Source organism: Topomyia yanbarensis, chromosome 2 (assembly GCF_030247195.1).
Source record: "Topomyia yanbarensis strain Yona2022 chromosome 2, ASM3024719v1, whole genome shotgun sequence".
Classification (NCBI taxonomy): domain Eukaryota; kingdom Metazoa; phylum Arthropoda; class Insecta; order Diptera; family Culicidae; genus Topomyia; species Topomyia yanbarensis.
The window spans coordinates 331,120,676-331,143,638 of NC_080671.1; the positions used below are offsets into that span (position 1 = coordinate 331,120,676).

General features: G+C 38.4%; 1 protein-coding gene across 2 annotated transcripts in view; it reads left to right on the forward strand.

Moving 5' to 3' along the window:
* Nucleotides 1-22,963, forward strand: part of LOC131683919 (proline dehydrogenase 1, mitochondrial) — a 78,909-nt gene that overhangs the window by 29,323 nt on the left and 26,623 nt on the right. The window contains exon 2 of one of the 2 annotated variants that reach the window (XM_058966330.1): nucleotides 18,131-18,252. In XM_058966330.1, the coding sequence (XP_058822313.1) occupies nucleotides 18,131-18,252 (122 nt within the window). Of the gene's footprint in view, nucleotides 1-17,854; nucleotides 17,977-18,130; nucleotides 18,253-22,963 lie in introns of both variants that reach the window. The other variant, XM_058966329.1, reaches the window with a different exon arrangement.

Here is a 22,963-nt window from a genome sequence, read left to right on the forward strand (position 1 = left end):
AAATGGTTGGGCCGATTTTCACAAACTTAGTTCCAAATGATAGCTATAATATCCCCACAGATGTCTATAAAATTTCGTACGGATCGCTTATATGGGTCCGGAAATATAGACTAAATCGTCCGGTCACATATGAAATTCCCATATAAGCCAGGACTCAATTTTTTTTTTTCAAAGGGGGGACCCCATGAAATTTCAGAAATCGAATTCGAATTTTTGATGCCAAACATCTTTAAAATGCATGAAACGTCGAGATTTTATGTTATCTCGAAAAATTTTTTTTTTGTAAAAATCGACTTTTTGGGACTTTGCCGATTTTGCACCTTTTTTCAGTTCAATATTACCGTGGCTGTTTTTTTCAAAATTTTAGAACTCGAACTCTTTTAATGAATATAAACAACGCACACATTCTCGTGATTCATAATTGAGAAAGGCACAATTGCACCGCTAGGTGGATTAAAATAGGTTTCTTTTAATTATTTATTTTCACTTGCAGTGGTAATACGATGCATACAGTGCCACCTAGCGGCGCAAATGCGAGCTAGTGGGTTTTCTCCATGTAAATTGTCGGTAAATCCCATACAAACTTCAGACACGTTGGTCCGGTAGCTAAACTTGTCCGATTTGCTTCCAATTTGAAGTAAGTACTCAAGATCATTCGTTTTCGAGCTCTCCATCGAGACAGAGGTTGTTTTTTCTAGTCCGTAGTGCTGTGTGAGGGGATAAAGAATAGTTTTAATCCGCATTCAAGGTTATGTTGCCAGTTCGGTTCGGTCCTCAGTCTTTTGTTCGCGTGTGAGGATTAAACAATAGCCAGCTGTATAAGCTGGATCGGTTCGTCGTTGGACACCAGTTTAAAGCTAAGTGGTTTTTGTCTTTTGTAACACATTTATTGCTTTCTTCCGTCTGCGCGGGCGCTGACCCCGTGCGTTGACGTTTTCTATGGTTCCCTCTCCGGATGGTCAAATGGAAGTTGAATCGGGTTCAACTTCTAAGGCTCCCCCCCGGCCCAAATGCTATCCAGAACTCTCAACTGGTCCATTTGTGGTCTTCTTTCGGCCCAAGACTAAATCACTGAATCTTCTTCAGATTTCTAGAGACCTGACGGAACGGTTCTCGGCTGTGACCGAAATTTCAAAGGTCCGCTCGGACAAGATAAGGGTGTTGCTAGCCAACTCAAAGCAGGCAAACGATATTGCTTGCTGTGAGCACTTTACGCGGGATTATAACGTGTATATTCCGGCTGTAAGAGTACAATCCGAAGGCGTCGTAACCGATGAGAGTTTGACGTGCGAGGATCTGCTGAAGTACGGGGTTGGCCGATTCAGAGACCGCTTACTTCAGCCAGTTAAAATACTTGAGTGCAAACGTTTGCACTCAGTAGTAGTTGCGGGGGATGGTTCAAAAACGTACCCCCAATCAAACTCTTATCGGGTGACCTTCGCTGGTACCGCTTTGCCAAATTTCGTCCTCTTGCACAAGGTTCGTCTGCCTGTGCGTCTGTTTGTGCCGCGGGTCATGAATTGCACAAAGTGTAAACAACTGGGTCACACAGCCACCCATTGTAGCAACAAGGCCCGCTGTGGAAAATGCGGGGAGAATCATCTAGATGATTCGTGCAGTAGGCAAGCCGAAAAGTGTCCTTACTGTGCGGAGAGTCTGCATGATATCTCGGCATGTCCCGCGTACAAACTACGCGGGGATAAACTGAAACGTTCCCTTGCGGGACGATCCAAACATTCTTTCGCAGAAATTTTAAAGAATGCTACGCCACCATCCTCAGCAAACATCTATACTCACTTGCCTCCTGACGAGGGCGAGGCTGGTAACCCACAAGAGGGAACATCTACTAGGGTGCCTAGAATTTATAGGAAGAGGAGGAACACTTCCTCTCGTAAAGTTCCTTGTAAAGGCCAGAAGGTGTCCCTTGAGGGGGCTCCGAAAGTCACATCTATTGGAAGTGTTGCAACCAAACCGAAGCAATTAGCTCCTGGTCTCGGAGGATTAAGCTCAGAGAAGGAGTTCCCAGCACTTCCAGGAACATCAAAAATCCCAAGTGTTCCTTTGTTTCAGTTCGAGAGTAATCACAGCACTGGAATTATAAAACTCTCGGACATAGTGGACTGGATAATAAAAACTTTCAATATTACTGATCCTAATAAAAGTCTTATGTTAGCTTTTCTCCCTACAGTGAGAACATTTTTGAAGCAGTTGACTGCTAAATGGCCCCTCCTCTCAGCGATTGTATCCTTCGATGGCTAACTCATCGAACGAGGTCACGGATTTGATCACTGTTCTACAGTGGAATTGCAGAAGTATCATCCCGAAAATCGATTCCTTCAAAATTTTAATAAATAATTTGAGTTGCGATGCATTTGCATTATGTGAAACTTGGTTAACTTCCGACATAGAACTCAACTTCCACGACTTTAATATTATTCGCCTGGATCGAGACACCCCCTTATGGAGGAGTGCTTTTGGGGATCAAAAAGTGCTATTCCTTCTACAGAATTAACCTTCCCTCGATAACAGGTATTGAAGTTGTCGCTTGTCAAGTAACAACCAAAGGCAAAAGCCTTTGCATAGCTTCCATATATATTCCCCCCAACACCGCGGTTGGGCACCGACGGCTACAAGACATCTTAGAATCCCTGCCAGCACCGCGACTAGTTTTAGGAGACTTTAACTCTCACGGTACAGCATGGGGTTGCCTCTATGATGATAACCGGTCTTCCTTAATTCAGGATCTTTGCGATAACTTCAATTTGACAATTTTAAACACGGGTGAAATGACACGGATTCCTGCTCCTCCAGCGCGCCCGAGCGCCTTAGACTTGTCCCTTTGCTCAACATCGCTGCGGTTAAATTGCACGTGGAAGGTAATTCCTGATCCCCACGGCAGCGACCATCTGCCGATTGTAGTCTCAATCAATAACGGTTCAAGGCCATTGAAATCAATCAATATTTCGTATGACCTCACACGAAATATCGATTGGAAGAGCTATGCTGCCGCGATATCCGACAACATCGAATCTACCCAAGAACTTCCTCCGGAGGAAGAGTACAGCTTTTTGGCTGGCTTGATTCTCGACAGCGCGAATCAAGCTCAGACTAGGCCAGTACCCGGCGCGAACATACAAAAACGTTCTCCCAATCCCTGGTGGGATAAAGAGTGCTCAGACGTGTACGCAGAGAAGGCCGCCGCGTTTAAGATCTTCCGGAACGACGGGTTACCCGCCAGTTTTCGACAGTACGCGACGTTAGACAAGCGAATGAAGAGTTTGATGAAAGCCAAAAAACGCGATTATTGGCGCCGGTTCGTCGACGGATTAACGAGAGAAACATCGATGAGCACTCTTTGGGGAACAGCCCGACGTATGCGAAATCGAAACAGTACTAATGAGAGCGTGGAATATTCAAACCGTTGGATATTCGATTTCGCCAAGAAGGTTTGTCCGGATTCCGCCCCGGCACAGAAGATTTACCGCGCCGCGTCTCCTCACGATAGCGCGAACGAAACACCTTTTTCGATGGTGGAGTTCTCACTTGCTCTCTTGTCGTGTAACAATAAAGCTCCGGGGCCAGACAGAATCAAATTCAACTTGTTGAAGAATCTGCCTGACTCTGCCAAGAGACGCTTGTTGAACTTATTTAATAAGTTTCTCGAGGCTAACATTGTCCCACTCGATTGGAGACAAGTGAAGGTCATCGCCATCCAAAAACCAGGAAAACCAGCCTCCGACCACAATTCGTACCGTCCGATCGCAATGCTATCCTGTATCCGGAAGTTGTTCGAGAAAATGATCCTATCCCGCCTCGACAATTGGGTCGAAGCAAATGGCTTACTGTCAGATACACAATTTGGCTTTCGCAAAGGCAAAGGGACGAACGATTGTCTTGCGTTGCTCTCAACTGAAATTCAAATGGCCTATGCTAGCAAAGAGCAGATGGCATCAGTGTTCCTAGATATTAAGGGGGCTTTTGATTCAGTTTCGATCAACATTCTTTCAGAGAAGCTGCACCAGCATGGTCTTTCAGCGACTTTAAACAACTTTTTACTAAACTTGTTGTCGGAAAAGCACATGCATTTTTCGCATGGTGACTTATCGACATCACGATTTAGCTACATGGGCCTTCCCCAGGGCTCATGTCTAAGCCCCCTTTTATACAATTTCTATGTCAACGACATTGATGAATGTCTTGACAATTCCTGCACGTTAAGGCAACTTGCAGACGATGGCGTGGTGTCTGTTACGGGACCCAAAGCTGTCGATCTACAAGGACCATTACAGAATACCCTGGACAATTTGTCTGCTTGGGCTATTAAGCTGGGTATCGAATTCTCCACGGAGAAAACTGAGCTAGTTGTATTTTCAAGGAAGCGTGAACCAGCACAACTACAGCTTCTATTAATGGGTCAAACTATCGCTCAGGTCTTCACAGTAAAATATCTAGGGGTCTGGTTCGACTCGAAAGGTACTTGGGGATGCCATATTCGGTATCTGAAACAGAAATGCCAACAAAGGATCAACTTTCTTCGTACAATAACTGGAACATGGTGGGGTGCCCACCCAGGAGACCTAATTAGGTTGTATCAAACAACGATACTGTCGGTAATGGAATACGGATGCTTCTGCTTTCGCTCCGCCGCGAACATACATTTCATCAAACTCGAAAGAATTCAGTATCGTTGTTTGCGTATCGCCTTAGGGTGCATGCAGTCGACCCATACGATGAGTCTCGAAGTGCTGTCGGGCGTTCTCCCGTTGAAAAATCGATTTTGGGAACTCTCATATCGATTGCTCATTCGATGCGATATCTTGAACCCGGTCGTGATTGAAAATTTCGAAAGGCTTGTTGAGCTCAATTCTCAGACCCGTTTCATGTCCCTGTACTTTGACTACATGGCGCAGAATATTAACCCTTCTTCTTACAATCCCAACCGTGTGCATTTCATAAATACTTCTGAATCTACTGTTTTCTTCGACACATCCATGAAAGACGATATCTGTGGAATTCCGAACCACATACGCCCTCAAGTGATTCCAAACATTTTTTATAATAAATTCCGAGAAGTCGACTGTTCTAAGATGTTTTATACTGACGGATCAAACCTCGAAGGATCCACTGGCTTCGGTATTTTCAATCAAAAGTTCACCGCCTCCTACAAACTCAGTGACCCTGCTTCAGTTTACGCCGCAGAACTAGCTGCCATTCAGTATACCCTTGGAGTCATTGAAACATTACTCGCAGACCATTACTTCATCGTTTCGGATAGCCTCAGTTCCATTGACGCTATTCGCTCGATGAAACAAGGCAAGCACTCCTCGTATTTTTTGGGGAAAATACGGGAGCTACTGAGTGCTTTATCTGACAACTCTTTCCAGATTACCTTGGTATGGGTCCCTTCTCATTGCTCCATTCCGGGCAATGAGAAGGCAGACTCCTTAGCTAAGGTGGGTGCCTTAGAAGGAGACGTTTACGAAAGACCAATTTGCTTCAGCGAATTTTTCAGTATTACTCATCAGAGAACCCTCGAAAGTTGGCAAACTTCGTGGAGCAGTGGAGAGCTGGGAAGGTGGCTACATTCGATAATCCCTAAGGTATCGACGAAACCTTGGTTCAAGGGGATGGATGTGGGTCGTGACTTCATTCGTGTGATGTCCCGACTCATGGCAAACCATTACACGCTGGATGCACATCTCCGGCGTATTGGGCTCGTGGATAGTGGTATCTGCGCTTGTGGCGACGGCTATCACGACATCGAGCACATTGTCTGGGCGTGCACCGAGTACAGTTCCGCTAGGTCTCGGCTAATGGATACCCTGCGGGCCCGAGGAAGACCAACCAACGTCCCGGTTCGAGATGTGCTGGCAAGCCGCGATGTTCTCTATATGTCCCTTATATACACCTTTGTGAAAACCATCAATATACAAGTCTAACTGCCCCTTGTTATCTCCTTATCATTCTCAGAACGCTCTTCCACCTGTATCAAACCATTTGTATCGAATGAGCCAACAAACACGGGACCTACGGCACGAACATAACACGCTTAACTCGAAATGTAGCCGATCCACATCTGAGCCGTACTACGAAATCGTCTGGAAAAACCCCTGCCATCTTGAGGAGGACCACCCGGCGTCCCAGTACATGATTCCCCTGATGAAGGCCACCCGAGTTTGTAATCCATCCGTTGATCACACGATGCCTGAAACTGAAATAATTTTCTCTCCCTGCCATCTTTGTCTACCCTCCCTCCCCTGACTCTTATACCCAGAAGTAACACCCCTACCCCCCCCCCCCCCCCCCCCCCCAATATCATCACGAAGCATTTAGCTCTTCTTGTCTCTTCTAGTTTTAACTATTATATTATATAATCTCGTTGAAATTGCCCAACTCTACTACCCACAAAAATAACTATAATTACGAATCTTTACAAAATTCAATCATGCCCTCTAGTTATGCCTAGTTTTAAGTTAGTCGTAAAAAATTGTCCCCCTTAATTAAACATTATTTGCTCCAATAATCTCACTGATAAAAATGTCAAACCATATTGCCACAAAAACTAAATGACCCCCCTAATCTTACGAAAACAATATTATCCCCTTGTGTAGATATATAAGACAGCTATAAAATCGCCTTAGTTTCATTTTAAAAAAATCAATATGTAATCCCCTAGTTTTAAGCAATTTAAAATGTAAAACAAAACAAAATTGGCACCTTTAAGCTAACGCAACGTGCCTTATCAAATAAACGATTTGAATAAAAAAAAAAGTACTCAAGATGGGACTAGGAATCGACTAAGGGTGGGTCGATAGGGGTCATTTTTTCTTGGCACTCTAATGTAGTTTCGAAACTTTTTTTCGTTGAAAATGGTGGAGTCAAGAAACACTAGAAGCTAAGTTTTAACGTTTCAATGCTCAATGCTCCTAGAATATATCTCGACAAACATATGATTAGGGCTCAAAAGCCAACTGGCAAAATTCACTTTGGGGGAAATTCCGGACGAATTGTTAATCGCCCAGCACAACCGTCACAGCAAACAAAAGAGAAATTTTCTCTTACGTTGACTGTTATTCACCGTGCTTCGGTAATTACGATTTCTCCAGAATTTCTGCTCTAAGTGTATTTTGACATTTAGCTTATATAGGTTTGTCGAGATATAGAATAGTCAAATTGCATGGAAACATAGTCGAAAGCAGTCTAAATTGATAGGCTTTATCAGTTTTCAATCATATCGAAAAATAACGTAGATATATGAAAATTTCATTTTTCGTCGTCAACGTAAACGGTCCCTGGCAGTACTAATTCCATATCAACTTTTGAATAGGGCTAATAAGAATTGTAAACAAACTTTTGCTTTGCAAATTTCTCTTAATTTTTATAATTTTAACACAGAAAACATTGGGAACGTGTATTTTTCATGAAATTCAACTCGGCAGCAGAATAATGAGCGAAATAATTTTGTTTACAAAAATCTTATTAGCCCTTTTCAAGAATTTATATTGAATTGTAATCATTTCAGTTCTAGAGTTGATACTTGTAATTGTTAGTGTTCAAAGGAATGGTAATAGCCACGTTCATTAACCTTACTTGTTCATGTGAGCAGATCTTGTCTAAATTGAAAGTTATAGCTGATAAAAAACGTTGTTGTTCATGAACAACATGGGCATAAATAGTGGGGTCAAGAAACACAAAAAGCCTTTTTTTTATAAAGAAAGGTACTTCTCTCGCAGTGCTAGAAGTTGTTCAATGTTTACCTTCCAATGCTCAAGCCAATTCTCCTAGAATATTTAAAATAGTCCACTTGCGTGGAAAACGTAACCAAAGACAGTCTAAATTGAAAAGTTTTATCAGTTTTCAAAAATATTGCACCATAACGAAGATATATGAAAAAATCATTTTCCGTCGTCAACGTAAACTGTCCCTGGCAGCATTGTTCCATCGAAATCCAATCAGACTAATCGCTATAACTTTTGTTCTACAGCTGATTCTTGTAACTGTTAATACTCAAATGAAAGACAATAGACACATTCATTAGCCTTACTTGTTTTTGTAGACAAATATTGCCTCAATCAAAAGTTATAGCTGTTTAAAAACGTTGTTGTCCACAAACAACATGGGCATGAAGGGGTTAAGGTTGTCCTTGTGGCTAGGGTGTTCAAAGTATACATTATTTTAGATATGTGAAATATAGCTCCATAATTTTCTACAAAGTTTTAAAACAAGTAAATTGAAGCAATTTTTCTGAATAACCTATATTACCATCACCAATGGTTCATGTGACGGTAGGGTGGCTCTTGAAAAATTGGTTTTCATTTAATAGTTTTTTATGTATTGATTTTTCGCAATGGCTTCGTTTAAGAGCTTTGAAACGCTTTTGTAAACACACTTTTGCTGAAGCAATGAAGTCTCTATCTCTTTTGTTTTTACAATTACAAGCGATTTCTAAAACAAAAATGGTTCGCTATAAAGCGAAGATTGCAAATAGATTTTCAATCTGTCAATTTAATCTCAAAAATCGAAATTTTGGTATATTTCAGTGAGCAAACTACGAGAGCGTTATTTCTTTTAAAAACATAATTTTTATAAAGGAAATATTTTTCACCATAAATAGTTCATAACTTTTCAAATACACGGGATATTAACTTTGTTGATGCAGCAAAAATATGCGCCATATAATGTCGTTTTTGCTTTTGATTGTGCACTACACCGGTGTAGTTGGTGCTACGCTCATTCAAACTTGGGTGTAATCAGTCTATCTCTTTCTCTGCACTACACCACTAGCATTAAGAAAAAACGAAAACGCTATAAAACTCTAAAGGTGCCGCGCACAAAATATTTACGATAAATCAGTATATGAAATGACAAATGAAAAGTAGTAATTTTTAGGGGTCACGTTCTCATCGTTCAATCTCCTATGGTAAAATCAACTGAGGAATGGTCAATTTATCTGATAAGGCTGAAAGTCACCGACAATTCTGTTGGATATGTGACACTTTTTGAAAGATCAATCTACCGTGCATTAACAGTAGTGTTAATAGCAAACTATAATTAATTCTAAACTGGCCAACAAAAGTTATCTATTACATGCTCACTTAAGTATAGCCTTATTTATTTAGACCTGTGTTCAAAAGGATGCTTTAGTTTTAGGGACCTTGAAACAGGTTTGTTATTCATAGCCGCGTAAACTGTTGTATACTTTTCCAACATCTAAGCAATGATTAAATGTGTAAATGAAATAACGATTATAAAGACGGCTGTCGGTAAGTTAAGGTAAAGTTCCCAATACTCTGTTATTTCATTTTTCTTGCTGAAAATTGCTAACCGTAAACCGGCAGAATAACTCGTGAAGCATAATTCCACAACATCACTGTAGTTAATGCATGATGATATTCCTTGCTTTATTCACCATGTAAGTGATAATTTTTGTTTAGAATTAACCATAGTTTGCTATTAACACTATTGTAAATTCTGGTTAATATTTTGATGTACGGTAGACCATTCTTTCAAAAGTCACATATCCAGTGACTTCAAATATTTTCATTAAATTGACTTTCTTAGTTGATTTTACCATAATAGATTAAACGATGAAAACGTAACCCCTGAAAATCAATATTTTTCATTGGTCCTTTCATACATTAATTTATCGCTCCTCTTTTGAAACTTTATATGCCGCATATTTTTGCTGAAGCAACATTTATCGATTGAGATCATTTTTTTCGATTCGAATGGAACATTTGGTTTCCATCTTCATGCAGCTCTATGTATAAGCTTCATCACTGTCTGAGATAATAAAATCCATCCGGAAATCAGTTAGAAATATTGCCGAAATTGTGGCCAATTATTTCGTTACACCTACAGCTTCCCAGGGCGCCATTGATCTGTAAATTTCAGGACAAGTTCATATAACAAATTTCTCATCTTTGTACTCTAGAGAGCTTTTACGTTATGAAATGTTAGTTATTATCAAGTATCCTGTTTCGATCTATCAAATTAAACCAAACATATGTGATCCCAGCAACAACTTCTGCTATCATTTTTGATCGAGACACCGAAATCTGCAGCGCCTACGTGACCGCTGGCATCATTGGTTCAAGGTCGTGACCGGCTGATGTGTCCACTATCTAGAAGATAGCGAAATACAACTACATAAAATGGAATTGATTTATCAAACAAATGGAATGTTGGGAATGAACAAATGTCCGAATCGGCATGAGTATGCATGAAGTCTGCGTCTGACAGCTTTGCTTTTTTTCATATCATAATGATGACGATAGTAATTTTCTTCCATACGAAAACTTCCATCGAATCTAGTGTGCCGGTTTTGTCCCAGAAATAAATTGAACTTTATAGCTCTGCGCACTGGTGAAATCACGCGAGCTGCCTTTTTGCCACTCCTTTTTGCTATCTTGTTTATCGTTCTGATTTGACCGTTAACTGCGCCGACCTTGAAGACCGATAAATATGGCGGCAGACTAATCGCCTAGACAATAGGGTGTTCCAAAATGATATCATGTTAAAAAAGTCATCGGGCTCACTTCTTAAATCAAAGGTTAGGGTATTAGGACCACTTTCTTCTTCGGTGTGAGTTTGCTAAAACGCTTCCTACTGGTAGCGAATTTCGATTTTTTTGAAAAATGGGCCGATTTTGGATAAAATTTCAAATTTATGCCTGTTGAAGTGGTCCTGAACTGTCTTAGATTTTTTTCAGCATTTTTTATTTTTCTGGAGATCCCAACGGAGAAGTTTGGTTAGTTAGTTTGCACAAATTTTGAATTATAAGAGCAGCAGAGCCATTAAAACTTTACTAACTCATACCCCTAACAAAAAATTTAAATAACTCATACCCCATTAGCCATAGCTATACACTTTCTTCAGCAAAATTACACCCCTGAATTTGGCTCAACTATATAAAGTATTTTCTGTACTTTTAAAATTTTGTAGATACCTAGTTTTGAAGAAAAAATACTGAAAAACACCAAAAATTTCACTTTTTACTAAGTTTTAATGGCTCTGCCGCTCTTATAATTCAAAATTTGTACAAACTAACTAACCAAACTTCTCCGTTTGGATCTCCAGAAAAAAAAAATTGCTGAAAAAAATCTAAGACAGTTCAAAGTGAAAGTGGTCCTAATACCCTAACCTTTGATTTAAGAAGTGAGCCCGATGACTTTTTTAACATGATGTCATTTTGGGACACCCTACTTGACAAGCATTTTTGCTGCATATTCAAGCCGACATTAATATTTTTGGATCAATTGAATGGTAATGGATTCCACATACCAAATATGAGGTATAATTGTTTATTCTCGATTACTTTTTTTATTATGCTTGCAAAAAGAATACAGCTCTAGGAATATATCACACTTCATATTAATTTTCATATTTCTATTTGAATACCGAACTAATATCAGTACAGGAATATATGGCGGTACTTCGACTACTCAATTTTGTTAAAAACATGTTTTTAAATATCTCAATATTTAACCCTTCCTGCCTATGTTATTTGTAAACAACAACGTTTTTAAACAGCTATAACTTCTGATTGAGACAAGTAAGGCTAATAAATGTGACTATTGCCTTTCATTTGAGTATTATCAGTTACAAGGATCAGCTATATAACTGAATTTATTTCAATTAGTCTAATTGGATTCCGATGGAGCAGTGCTGCCAGGGACAGTTTACGTTGACAACGGAAGATGAATTTTTCGTATATTTTTGTTATGTTGCAATATTATTAAAAATTGATAAAACTCACCAATTTATATTGTCTTTAGCTACGTTTTCCACGCAATTGGACTATTATAAATATCCCAATGGAATTGTATTGAGCATTGGAAGGTAAAAATTATGCAGCTTCCAGCACTGCGAGGGAAGCAACTATCTTTATGTAAAAAGGCTTTCCGTGTTTCTTGATTCCACCGTTTTTAAGATGATACAATGGTTTTGAAACCCTACATGCACTAGAAAAAAGTTGGGCATGAAACGGTTAAATATTGTGTAACCATCGGAATATGTAGCAAAAATTGTGCTTTTGTTGCCAAAATTTGAGCTTTGGATAAATCCTACCAGAAAATAATGATATAAAATCACTATCGATCGATCTAATACAATGTTAATATGTCGAATATTAAGAGTTTATAAATCTGATATTATGAAAGTTAGGAATCAAGCTCAAGCTGATATTATGAAACTTATGAATATTGGTTGCTCGGACAGAAGTAGAAAGCACGCTGAGCGCCGTAAATTATGTGTTTGGTGATATGAAATAAACTGGTGCGATCACATATAGTCCGCACGGAAAAAAATCTGTTCATGAACAAAAGATCACAATTTCGTGAACTGAACGATTTACGAAAACCGCGACCAAGTTCCTGAAATTATGAATAATAAACCTCGTATTCGTGAAACTATTTGTGTTTTCTAAATACCAGTTCGCCCCGACTATATACATAGCGTTACATTAGAATGTTTGATTGGGTTACTGTTGTTATTGCCAGGACATGTTTAGTTTTTGTTGTGATTCTTGTTCATGATTTGGGAAGACACAGTCGACAGTCAAACGTTGCTCATGATTCCAAGAGCTTAATCGCGATTCTTGTGAATTCTCATGACGTTAGCGGGATTAAAGTTCATGAGTTCAAGATCTTGGTCGCGATTTTCGGAATTTCTATTCACGTTATCGTGATATTTTAGTCATGGATAGAGTGATTCATGTTCATCATTTCAGGATCATTGTCGCAATTTTAAATATTTTTTTCACTAGTTTGTTATCGTGATATTATAGTCATGAATAGAGCAATTCATGTTCATGATTTCAGGATCGTAGTCTCGATTTTAGATATTTTTGTCACTAGTTGTGTGATTTGTGTTCATGATTTCAGGATCTTAGTCACGATTTTCGTAATTTATGTTCATGTTATCATGATATTTTATTTTAGAGCTAACTTTCAAAGAGTAATGTAACTAATGTTCGTTATATCAGCAGTTTTGTCATGGTACTCGTAACTTCTTTTCGTTTTATTGTAATCTGTTATTTTTTGGTCACTAACGGTTTTTTTACTCAGAATAACGCACAGAGGAGTAACTAGAACAAATTCTTGGCCAATAACAAAAAAAAAAATTTCGATTTTTTATTTATTTATATTTTTTAAAATACCTAAAAGCATACTGCATATTGTGACAAAATAAAGAGTTTGCCAAAATTTGCTAAAGATTTTTTGCATGGATGCAAAATGGTGATATTTTAATGGGTTTTTAATCATTTTTTATTATATATTCAGCAAAATCGCTTTCTAATGATGATGACTGTATTAAATAAGACAATATTATAACAAACGTAATTGAACACAACTATTTGTGTAGTCTCAGCTTAAAAATAACCGAAAATAGTAGTGTTTCTGTGAATTGGACCAGCTTTAGAATCACCCTTTTTAAACTTTTTATTCCAAATTTGAATGATAAAAAAGTTACATTATACGGCAAGATCCGGCAAAGTTGCTGAAACAACATTACAAAACAAGATTCCGGCTGTCCGAAAAACATTCAATCTCTTCCGATCTTTTGCGATCCACAAATCCCAAGCGATTTGAAAATATTGATATTTCCACTAATTTGAGGTACACCAAAATACTGTAGGGCCAAATACTATGTTTGGCAAAATGTATATCTATGAAGATGTGCACAGGTATCCCTTTTTTTCTCCTTTTTCCACTGACCAATTGTTCATGCATCGGGAAAAACAAATGTATTCACAAAGATGACCTCGAAAATACTAGTATTCGGGAGGATCTAGAAAAATGACCTCTGCACTGGTAGGTGGATAGATGCCAAATTGTCCCAAAAACTAGTTATTTACTATTTTTAGTTCATATTAAGGCATAATAACAGCAATAGCCGCAATAAATAGTTTTGGCCAGGATTCGACTTCAGTTACTCCTCAGTGTAACGTGACAATATGAACGGGATCATTAAAATAAGACTCATTCGCGATATCTGGTTCTGTGAACTATGTCACGCATACTATTAGAGATTCTCAGTAGTTTTCATTTTCCGTCCTGACGTCACAATGAACCTGTTCAAATGAGTAACGATGTTCGAGGTCCTAATAGTTGTTTCTATATCTACTGCTCGTATTACTGGTCGCTAGCAGCTGGGTTTTTCATGAAAAAGTGCATGGAACAAAAATGATTCCACGAATTCCGTGAATAATATTTTATGATTTTGTGATTTTTTTCACGAAAACGAATGATAAGTTGTGACTATTATACTAGGTATCATGAACCGGTTCACGAATACATGAATAATATTTAATGAACTATTTCACGAGCACGGATATTGGATCGTGACAAATATATTAGGGATCATGAATTTGTTCACGAAGATTAAATAGATTCATGAATTAAATTCCTAATTTCGGGAAATAGTTCATGAAAAAATAACCAGAATGTTTTGATTTTGTGTACTCAGGTTTCTATATCTATGAAAAAATCATGAGTCAAGCTTTGGTTTTATGAATAATGTTCATAAAGTTGTAAACTGGTTCGCATACTGAGAATCGAATTAGAAATTACTTGGCGGAAACCGTGACTGAAGATCACAAAGGAAAAACAAATATTTCCACTAATGAAAGCGTTATGCGGGCGTTACTGGAGGGAAATTGAACATAATTATAAAAACCATGATTTTTGTTCATGGTCCTGTTTTCGTAACGTAAAAACGTGATTGTTTCAAAATTCATGGTACTTTATTCACGATTTTGGGAACAATTTTTTTTCGTGATGTAATTTTTTTACCTCATTAGGCACAATTTCGTCTCCAGATATTTCATAAAACATCGACTCCTTAGAAACTTGTTTCGAACTAAATAAAAAAATAAAACCTGTTCTAATCCACCTAGTGGTGCAATTCTCGACAAACATATGATTACGGCCTAAAAGCCAACTGTCAAAATCCACTTTGAATGGAAATTCCGGACAAACCGTTACACGCAAATCACAGATGTTGATAATAAACGAAAGAGAAAAGTTTTCTCTTTCATAAACTGTTGTGAACTGTGTTCGACTAGTAACGGTTTGTCTGGAATTTCTATTCAAAGTGGATTTTGACAGTTGGCTTTTAGGCCGTAATCATATGTTTGTCGAGAATTGTGCCTTTCTCATTTGTCCAAACTACGATTCCATGGCTGGTTATGTTCAATACAATGATGGAAATGTATATTACATATTCAGTACGACTTGCACATACATACAATGGATCGATAGTCAAGATCTTGAGATACTATCTATCGACACTGAAACATCGCTTGAAACTAGCGGCGGATTAAGGAGAACGATCCGGGGGGTCTGTATCCTGCCGAAAATATTCAACTTGTGAAGAAGTTTTAAACTAGTTTTTATTTTAAAGTAGCAACCCCTTATTGCATACTCCTACCTGAGCCTTTAAAGGTAAAAAATAGGGATTAGGTTGACGATTTTTAGAGCGATTGCATAACCTTTCTATATGAGAAAGGCAAAAATGTGGCAAAGTCCAAAAAAGTCAATTTTTGTCAAACAATTTTTTTTTTCGAGATTTCATCAAATCTCAACGTTTGATGCATTTTAAAGTCATTTGGCATCAAAAATGCAAATTCGATTTTGAAATTTTCCCTTACTCCCCCTTTTGAGAATTTTTCATTTCAGTTTATATGGGAATTTGCTGTGTGGTCGCACTCTTCAACCCGTAACTCCGGATGTCCAATCAATAAAAAATTCAATAGCAGCCTGTGGGGAGTTTGTACCTTTCATTTGAGACTAAGTTTGTGCAAATCGGTCCAGCCATCTCTGAGAAACAGAGGTGACATTTTTTTCCACATACACACACAAACAGACATTTTTCGATCTCGACGAACTGAGTTGAATGGCATATGACATTCGGCCCTCCGGGCCGGGATTACGTTTACGATTTTTTGAGCGATTGCATAACCTTTCTGTATGAGAAAGGCAAAATCCGGCGCTAGCTTAGTCCTGTCACTAAGTTAATGTCGGATTCTGATAAGAGGAACTCGAAACGCCTCTCTAATAACTATTGTAGACATTGTAGAATACCGGAAGGGCGATTGATGTGCACTCCATACACATTAGCAAGGGACTAGAAGGTGTGAAATATTTTTCAATATTAAGAGCCATAGTACTCAAGAAAGAGCAAGGAGTTTAAGGATGAAAGTTTAGAAAAGCATGGAATAGGGTTATATGAGCAAGCTTAGAGTTTCCCGGCGACTTAACCTTTTGTCTTCTACACGCAGGAGGTAGGATATTTTGGCATTAAATGCGAATCGCCTGAGTCTGCGGTATGCCCGGACAAGCGTAAAGTCACTGTGACTTAACTTTCTGTCTTAACTGTATTCAATCTTAAGTGCCCTAATCGAAGATAATTATGAAAAAGCTTACTATTGGTATTTAATGTGGAATGGAAAATATGTGTTCAGCAGATTTATCTAAAATATTCTGTTCTATAATGTCATTGAAGGTAATCAAACTCTATCTCATAAATATTCTATCTCGTTAAATTATTCAATTCTAGATTTTGCGATAATTAGAACCATAATAGTTCCTATTTAAACGAAAAGATGTGCCTGAAAACAACTCTCCTTTACTTCGTTCAAGTAATTTAGTGTTAGTAAAAAGTTGAAATTTCTTCTAAATTCTGGACCATTGTAAAGCGTGCAATGTAAGCAGAAAGCGTTATTTCCATCGACGTGATTCACGGGGATTCGCAGTTCCATGAGAAATTCAACGCCTGGTCGCTAATATTTCAAAACTAATGAAAAGAATTTTTAATTTATGGCTAACGGTGTATATTAGTATTTCTTTGCTTATAGAAAACCTACTCTTATTTTCTCTATTTGTTTGGTAATTATAAAGCTAAATATAAAGTAGTCAATAACAGATTTCAGTAAAAAAAATCCCTATTTAAAGCGTTTCGCTTCCAGATACGAAATCATTTCTTATTGTTACTGGTGAGTTCATTGATCCTTTTATTCAATATGCAAAAAAGTTACTAATTCACTGTAGTACATAATCAAAAAACTGGATTCAACAAGTTAACATTTCTATGTTTGGCTAGACAGTGTGAACTATTGGAAGAATTTAGTTTGAACTGGAATGTTTTATTGTTGAACACAGGATGAACTTAAATCAATTAATTTAAATATCATATGGCTGACGCAAGTTATTTTTCCCGTCGAGCTTCGTCTAGGGATGCTGGTTTGTTTTAACCACAGCCGAAATAAATTGGTTCAGCTTGCGAAATAACACGAGTCGGTTTTGATTGCCACTTTTTGCTATCCACTTGATTGTTTGACATGCTTTGACCGTTAATAACTCATTGTCTCCTATCACAAACTAGGGATGCTGGTTTGTTCTAAGCCAGTCCCGATACAATTTGGTTGTTATTGGTTAGAATGAACCGGTTTTTGTCGCCACTCATTGCTATATTTTTATCATTTGACACATTTTCGTCTGACCCTGAAAAAAGATGAATGACATAGACTTAATGACTTGGTCGATTGCTGATTGCTTGATCCTTTCCATTGCCACTCACATTTTATTTTGGAATCAACGCTGAGCATGAAAACATTAAATAACCTGAACATATGAAAGAAAAAAAAACAAATATGCAATGTAACTAACCGCTAGTGTTATTCTTCTTTATCTCTTTTTCGAACATGACTGCTCTTAATTGGATGAAACTTTGTCAAAATTCGCAACATATTGTCCGAAAACCAAACTGTCGCTTGATTCGTCTGTGTGAATGCAAACAAAAACAAAATCACGAAAAAAAACAATTGGAAATACTACAAAACACCCAAAACCAGCTGATGAAATTAGCACGCACCATCCTAGGCGAGAAACTGTTCGTCCTGATAATGAAGTACACATTCTACGGTCATTTTGTGGCTGGTGAAGATCAAGTCAAAATTACCCCGACACTCGAAAGGTACATAGACAGCAAATGTTCCCGTTTATATTGATATTCTCCTTTTCTGCCTCTTTTTTTCGTTTCTTTATTTTCTCTCTTTTTTTGGTTCGCTCCGAAATCTCCGGGTCGCGTCAATATCCGCACATAATCCCGATCCGAACCCCGCGAGCAGCTCATGAAGCTAACGAAAGCCATTATCGGGGACAGACTGTTCGTCCAATTGATGAAGTCAACCTTCTACGGACACTTTGTCGCCGGAGAGGACAGAATCCTGATCGTGCCGACGCTTGAAAGGTTTCTATCCGGGGGCGGGTCGGAGGGAGCAAGTCATTCATTCCTTGTCAGGGGGGAACAGCCCCACGTTCAGTTCCGTCATGCAGAAGAAGCGCAAGAATGAACCATTTTTACAACTATCTTTTCTTCTCTATCTTCTTATGTGTGTTCAATTGTGTACTTATGAAAACGAGTTCTCGCGACAAATAAAAATGGCTTAAATTGTCCTTAGATGCGGAATCAGTTGGTACCGCAATATATGGAAACAAATAGAGCTTAAGAAACAATGCAGTACGATTTTACATGATTATTTTAATTCTCCTAATAAAAAATTTATTTTTAATAAGATCTTCCATTGCTCTACTATTACACTGTTAAGAAGACTTCATTAAATGCCCAAATGACATAAGGTTGAAAAAAATTACACTTTAATTCCACTAAATTTAAAAAATACTCCAATGTACTTGAAAATCTTTACTTTTATGCACTAAAAAGATACACTTACACTTTGATATACGTGTATTTCGGCCACGACTTTTAGAATTTATCATCTTGGTATGAAAGTCAGCCGAAAAATGAACCGCAATTCCGGCTCCAATGGCACAACCGATTCCAATCAGAATCGAATTGTGTCGAATCCGCCTTTGCAGCTCATTTTCTGGTAGACTTTGCTTGATACTTTCGAGTGTTTACTCTGATACTCTGATAACTGAGAGTTTCATAACAATCTGAACTACACAAACTAAAACGAGAAAAAAACAAGGGTGTCTTATACCAAGATTCTGCATTTAAGGGCAATTTGATATTTAATACTTACTTATTGGAATTCATTTTACTCTACTTCCAGTGAATTTTGAAAGTACTGAACAATGATTTGGGACATTTACAACTTTTAAAAATTCGATTGATCATTTTTGTCGTGTTTGTTCGTCTGTGATTATCACGATTTGTTACTCTATCTTACGTTTACTTTTTAAGTTTATTCTGGTTATTTATATTTTAACATAAGCAATAAGTACAGGTGCGGAGTACTTCCGTCCATTGTATTCCGTTTCGAAATAATTAGCTATCAGAAGAGAACCATCTTTACTGGCGATCATAACAACAAATTACTAACAAACTGTATTGACTTAAACAATTGTTGCATTTTTCGCTCCAAGAATGTTGAACTATATTTTTTCAATTTCAGGGGAAAATGGGGTGATTTGGTATAACATAATTCTTTCTACAAAAGATGAGCATATAAAACAAAGTTACTTGTCGATTTTTTGCGAGTTCTGGTCCATATTAACAGGTGTTCGTCCATTGATATCTTCGCAAAATTATACTTATATTTTGAACTAAATACTTTAAATCATTAATTATTAAAATAATCAAGAACGGCGTGTTTATTTAAATCTCGTAGTATACAGGGTGTTTGGATCCTAGTTAAGAATCTCTCGATGGGTGATAGAGGATTGTGAAAAAATCGTTCTACACATACCATCAATTCTCAACCGTAACAGAGTTATTGAACTTTATCTGTAATTGCCTTGTTACAAAAGTAGACTGAGCAAATTTCCTATTTAGTTGTGTCCTCGTATCGTTCATGTAATGCGTTCAAGATTGATTACACAGTTCCACACGATCAGGGAGCAGAACGAAAAAAAAATAACAAAAGTTTGGGGTCCCAGGAAACTCCTGGTGAAGAAATTTTTGGAACGGGGCTTCACCAAATAAAACCAAAGTGTGTATGGAGAACTAGGGGTGTTCAAGAGGAACGATATCATTAAAATGGTCATCTTAAATTTTCGCATAAAATCTTACATAAAATGCTTATTACATCGAAAAAGTAATCTATGCAATTTTTTAGCTCAATCGGACATCATTAAGGGGGTGCGGCGTTTGAGTATTGATTTTATTATATTCGAAAAAATCCAAAGTACATGAACCAAAGTTTCGTAAAAAATAACTTTTTTAGGTGAAAATGGGCATCTTTGATCGAATTTTCCCAAAGAAACGGGCATGGGAGTAGAACAAATAAAAACATGGCAGGGATTTAGAGTTCCAACTAAATCAAGGAATTTCCTGCCATCTTTTTATTTGTTCTGCTCGCAGCGATTGTGCGCGATAACTATTGTCCGCAAGCGATGTGTCCCCGTAGAAGAAGGGAAATAATGATTTTGATGTTGGTTTGGTGCCCCAAACAAGGGCAAATTGGTTGTTTCATGCACCCGTAGGTGCGAGTGTTAGACAACCATTAGACGGTACGGTGGAGGCCATTTATTTCTCCCTGGATACCTGTCCTGGGTATATGGAAAATAAGGTGACCATATCAGATGAATAAAAACCTAGGATAGTCAAAAGGGGACTGCTTCCCCCCGTTAGCTATCAATCGACTGTGCCTTCGCAGATTTTCGGCGGGTAAAAAGTTCTGCGGTCTATCAGGCAGAGCCTCGGTAGTAAAAAAAAAGTTCTCGAGGCCTGGTAGGCAGAGTTCTGTCAGAAAGTCTTTCATTAGAATTCAATCACCGGGTATTTTTTCGGGTTAACACACGCAGTTTTTGCTACACACAAGTCGGCAATCCTGAATTGAGCGCATGATACGAAATATTTTAGGATCGTCTGTGCAGGACTGCCGGGGAATTTTCAGCAATAAATACACGTCGTTGAAGAAAAGCAGAAACATCAGCGGTCCCAAGTAGCTTCCCTGCGCTATTCCTGATGTAAAAATAAGTGCCTGGCAGTCTCCTATGACAACCATCTCTCGATCAGAAAGCTAGAATCGAAACAGCTGCATAACTACCGTTTATTCCAAATTTGACATTTTTTCGATTGCTATATGAAAAACGGGGGATAGGTCGGTGTAAATAATATTTGTTTGAGTAGTTTGAGTGCGACATTCCATACTCCTTGTTATGTAGGATACTAGACTCGGCATGTTAATCGCTGTTCAGTATCTAGGTGTAAAGCCATGTTAATCGTGGGTCAGGTACTGCTTGCATGTTTTTTATTTCGATTATAGAGGTTTCAACCTTAAGGTCATTCGCCCCTTCGGGTTAGAAAAATCTCTTATGAAAAATTTCTAACCCTACGTGCGGGGTCGGGACTCGAACCCAGGTGTGCTGCGTACAAGGCAATCGATTTACCAACTACGCTACGCTCTCCCCTCTGCTTGCATTTATCCTGAAATGGATATATAATCACCAGCTTGAGAGAGCGCTCAATGTTGTTATTACACGATAGTTATCTTAGCTCTCCGATCGAGAGATAATTGTCATAGGAGACTGCCACACACAATAATGTTGTTTCACTATTTCCCATTTCATGGAATGGGACCATGCTGGCAGACTTCCAGTAAAAACGAAAAAAAATACCGCTGACAAGATAACTTGAACAGAAGCAGTCACCAAAACGTCGATGTGTTTTCTCAGAGGCACAAAGGGAATTCTTCGGGTCCCAGATTGAACGACGAATTAAGCCAAGAAGAAGCTCTGGTAATCATCGTTTCATCGATATCGGCCAGAGATTGGTCCACAACTGGAATTGGTTGGAATTGTTCGGCTGCCAAATTTCCTTGCAAACGAACTACAGAACTTCATATGATACGTACGCCTCGTACTTTGTCTTTCCAATTTCCTTGTAAGAAAAGGAAGTTGACAAGAAAAATAACGATGTATGATTGAGATATTAAAAAAGACATCGGATGCTACAATTGGGAGATTTTAAGTCCATTAAACTTCGTTTGTCGTACTCTGCTAGAGGATCAGTTTACATTGCAGTTATAGTTGCGATCGGTCGTAAGTGCGAGCTGAACCAGAGTAACTAAAGCAAATACTCAAAATAGATCAATATTTTATGTTTAGAGGACAAATCAAGCGTTTTCCTCGAAATCCCTGGACACCAGGACAGTAAGTGAAAAACCAGGACGTGTCCTGGGAAACCATGACGTATGGTCACACAATGGAAAAGTTCAACCCTGCCGTAGCCGTCTAGAGCGCCGAGGCAAATATGTTGCGCGAATACATTTTTTTTCGCTTTGCTGCTTGAGCGGGGCACAAAAAAATGCATGAAGCTAATAAAGAAGCTTCCCGCGGCAGTTTCTGCGGATAATATTAGAGAAGACAGAGAAATTGTTTTGCTTTTTTTCGGACTAAAGAACATGATGTTGCTGTGTAAAACATACCATTAGTATACAGACGGCACGTAGAAAAATACTACGCTGGTTTGAGAAGATTTGCTGGCCAAACTCCGAGGTTTTTCCTGCTAAAGCTCATAGGAGGACACACCCTTTTTGGAGACAATTTTTGCCAGTTACTATTGTGGTCCAAGTTTAGCATTGTAAGACTTGAGTGTATTCGACAATTTGTTGTTTCCACGGTAAATAACGGTTTTGCAAACATGCGATGTTGCAAATTATATTGATGTCCAATACCCTCACCTGCCTCTGCTAAATTTTTGACGACAATCTCCCTGATTTTGTCTAATTGTCGGTGTCTTGTTTCTAGGTCACCCTCAACGGTAACCCTGCTGAAGTCATCGCCAGATGCCATTTTACAACCGTGTATGATAAAATGAGGAATGAACGGTGGTGTTTAGAATGCGCTCCACATCGGTAATGTGGATATCCCAGTTGCACTGATCGGGTCGAGCATATGTCCGCACTGCTGTGTTCATCGAGCGATTTGTTCCCTCCACTGGGTTAGCCTGTGAATGATACATCCAGTGGTTGACGTTGGTATCTTTTAAGATT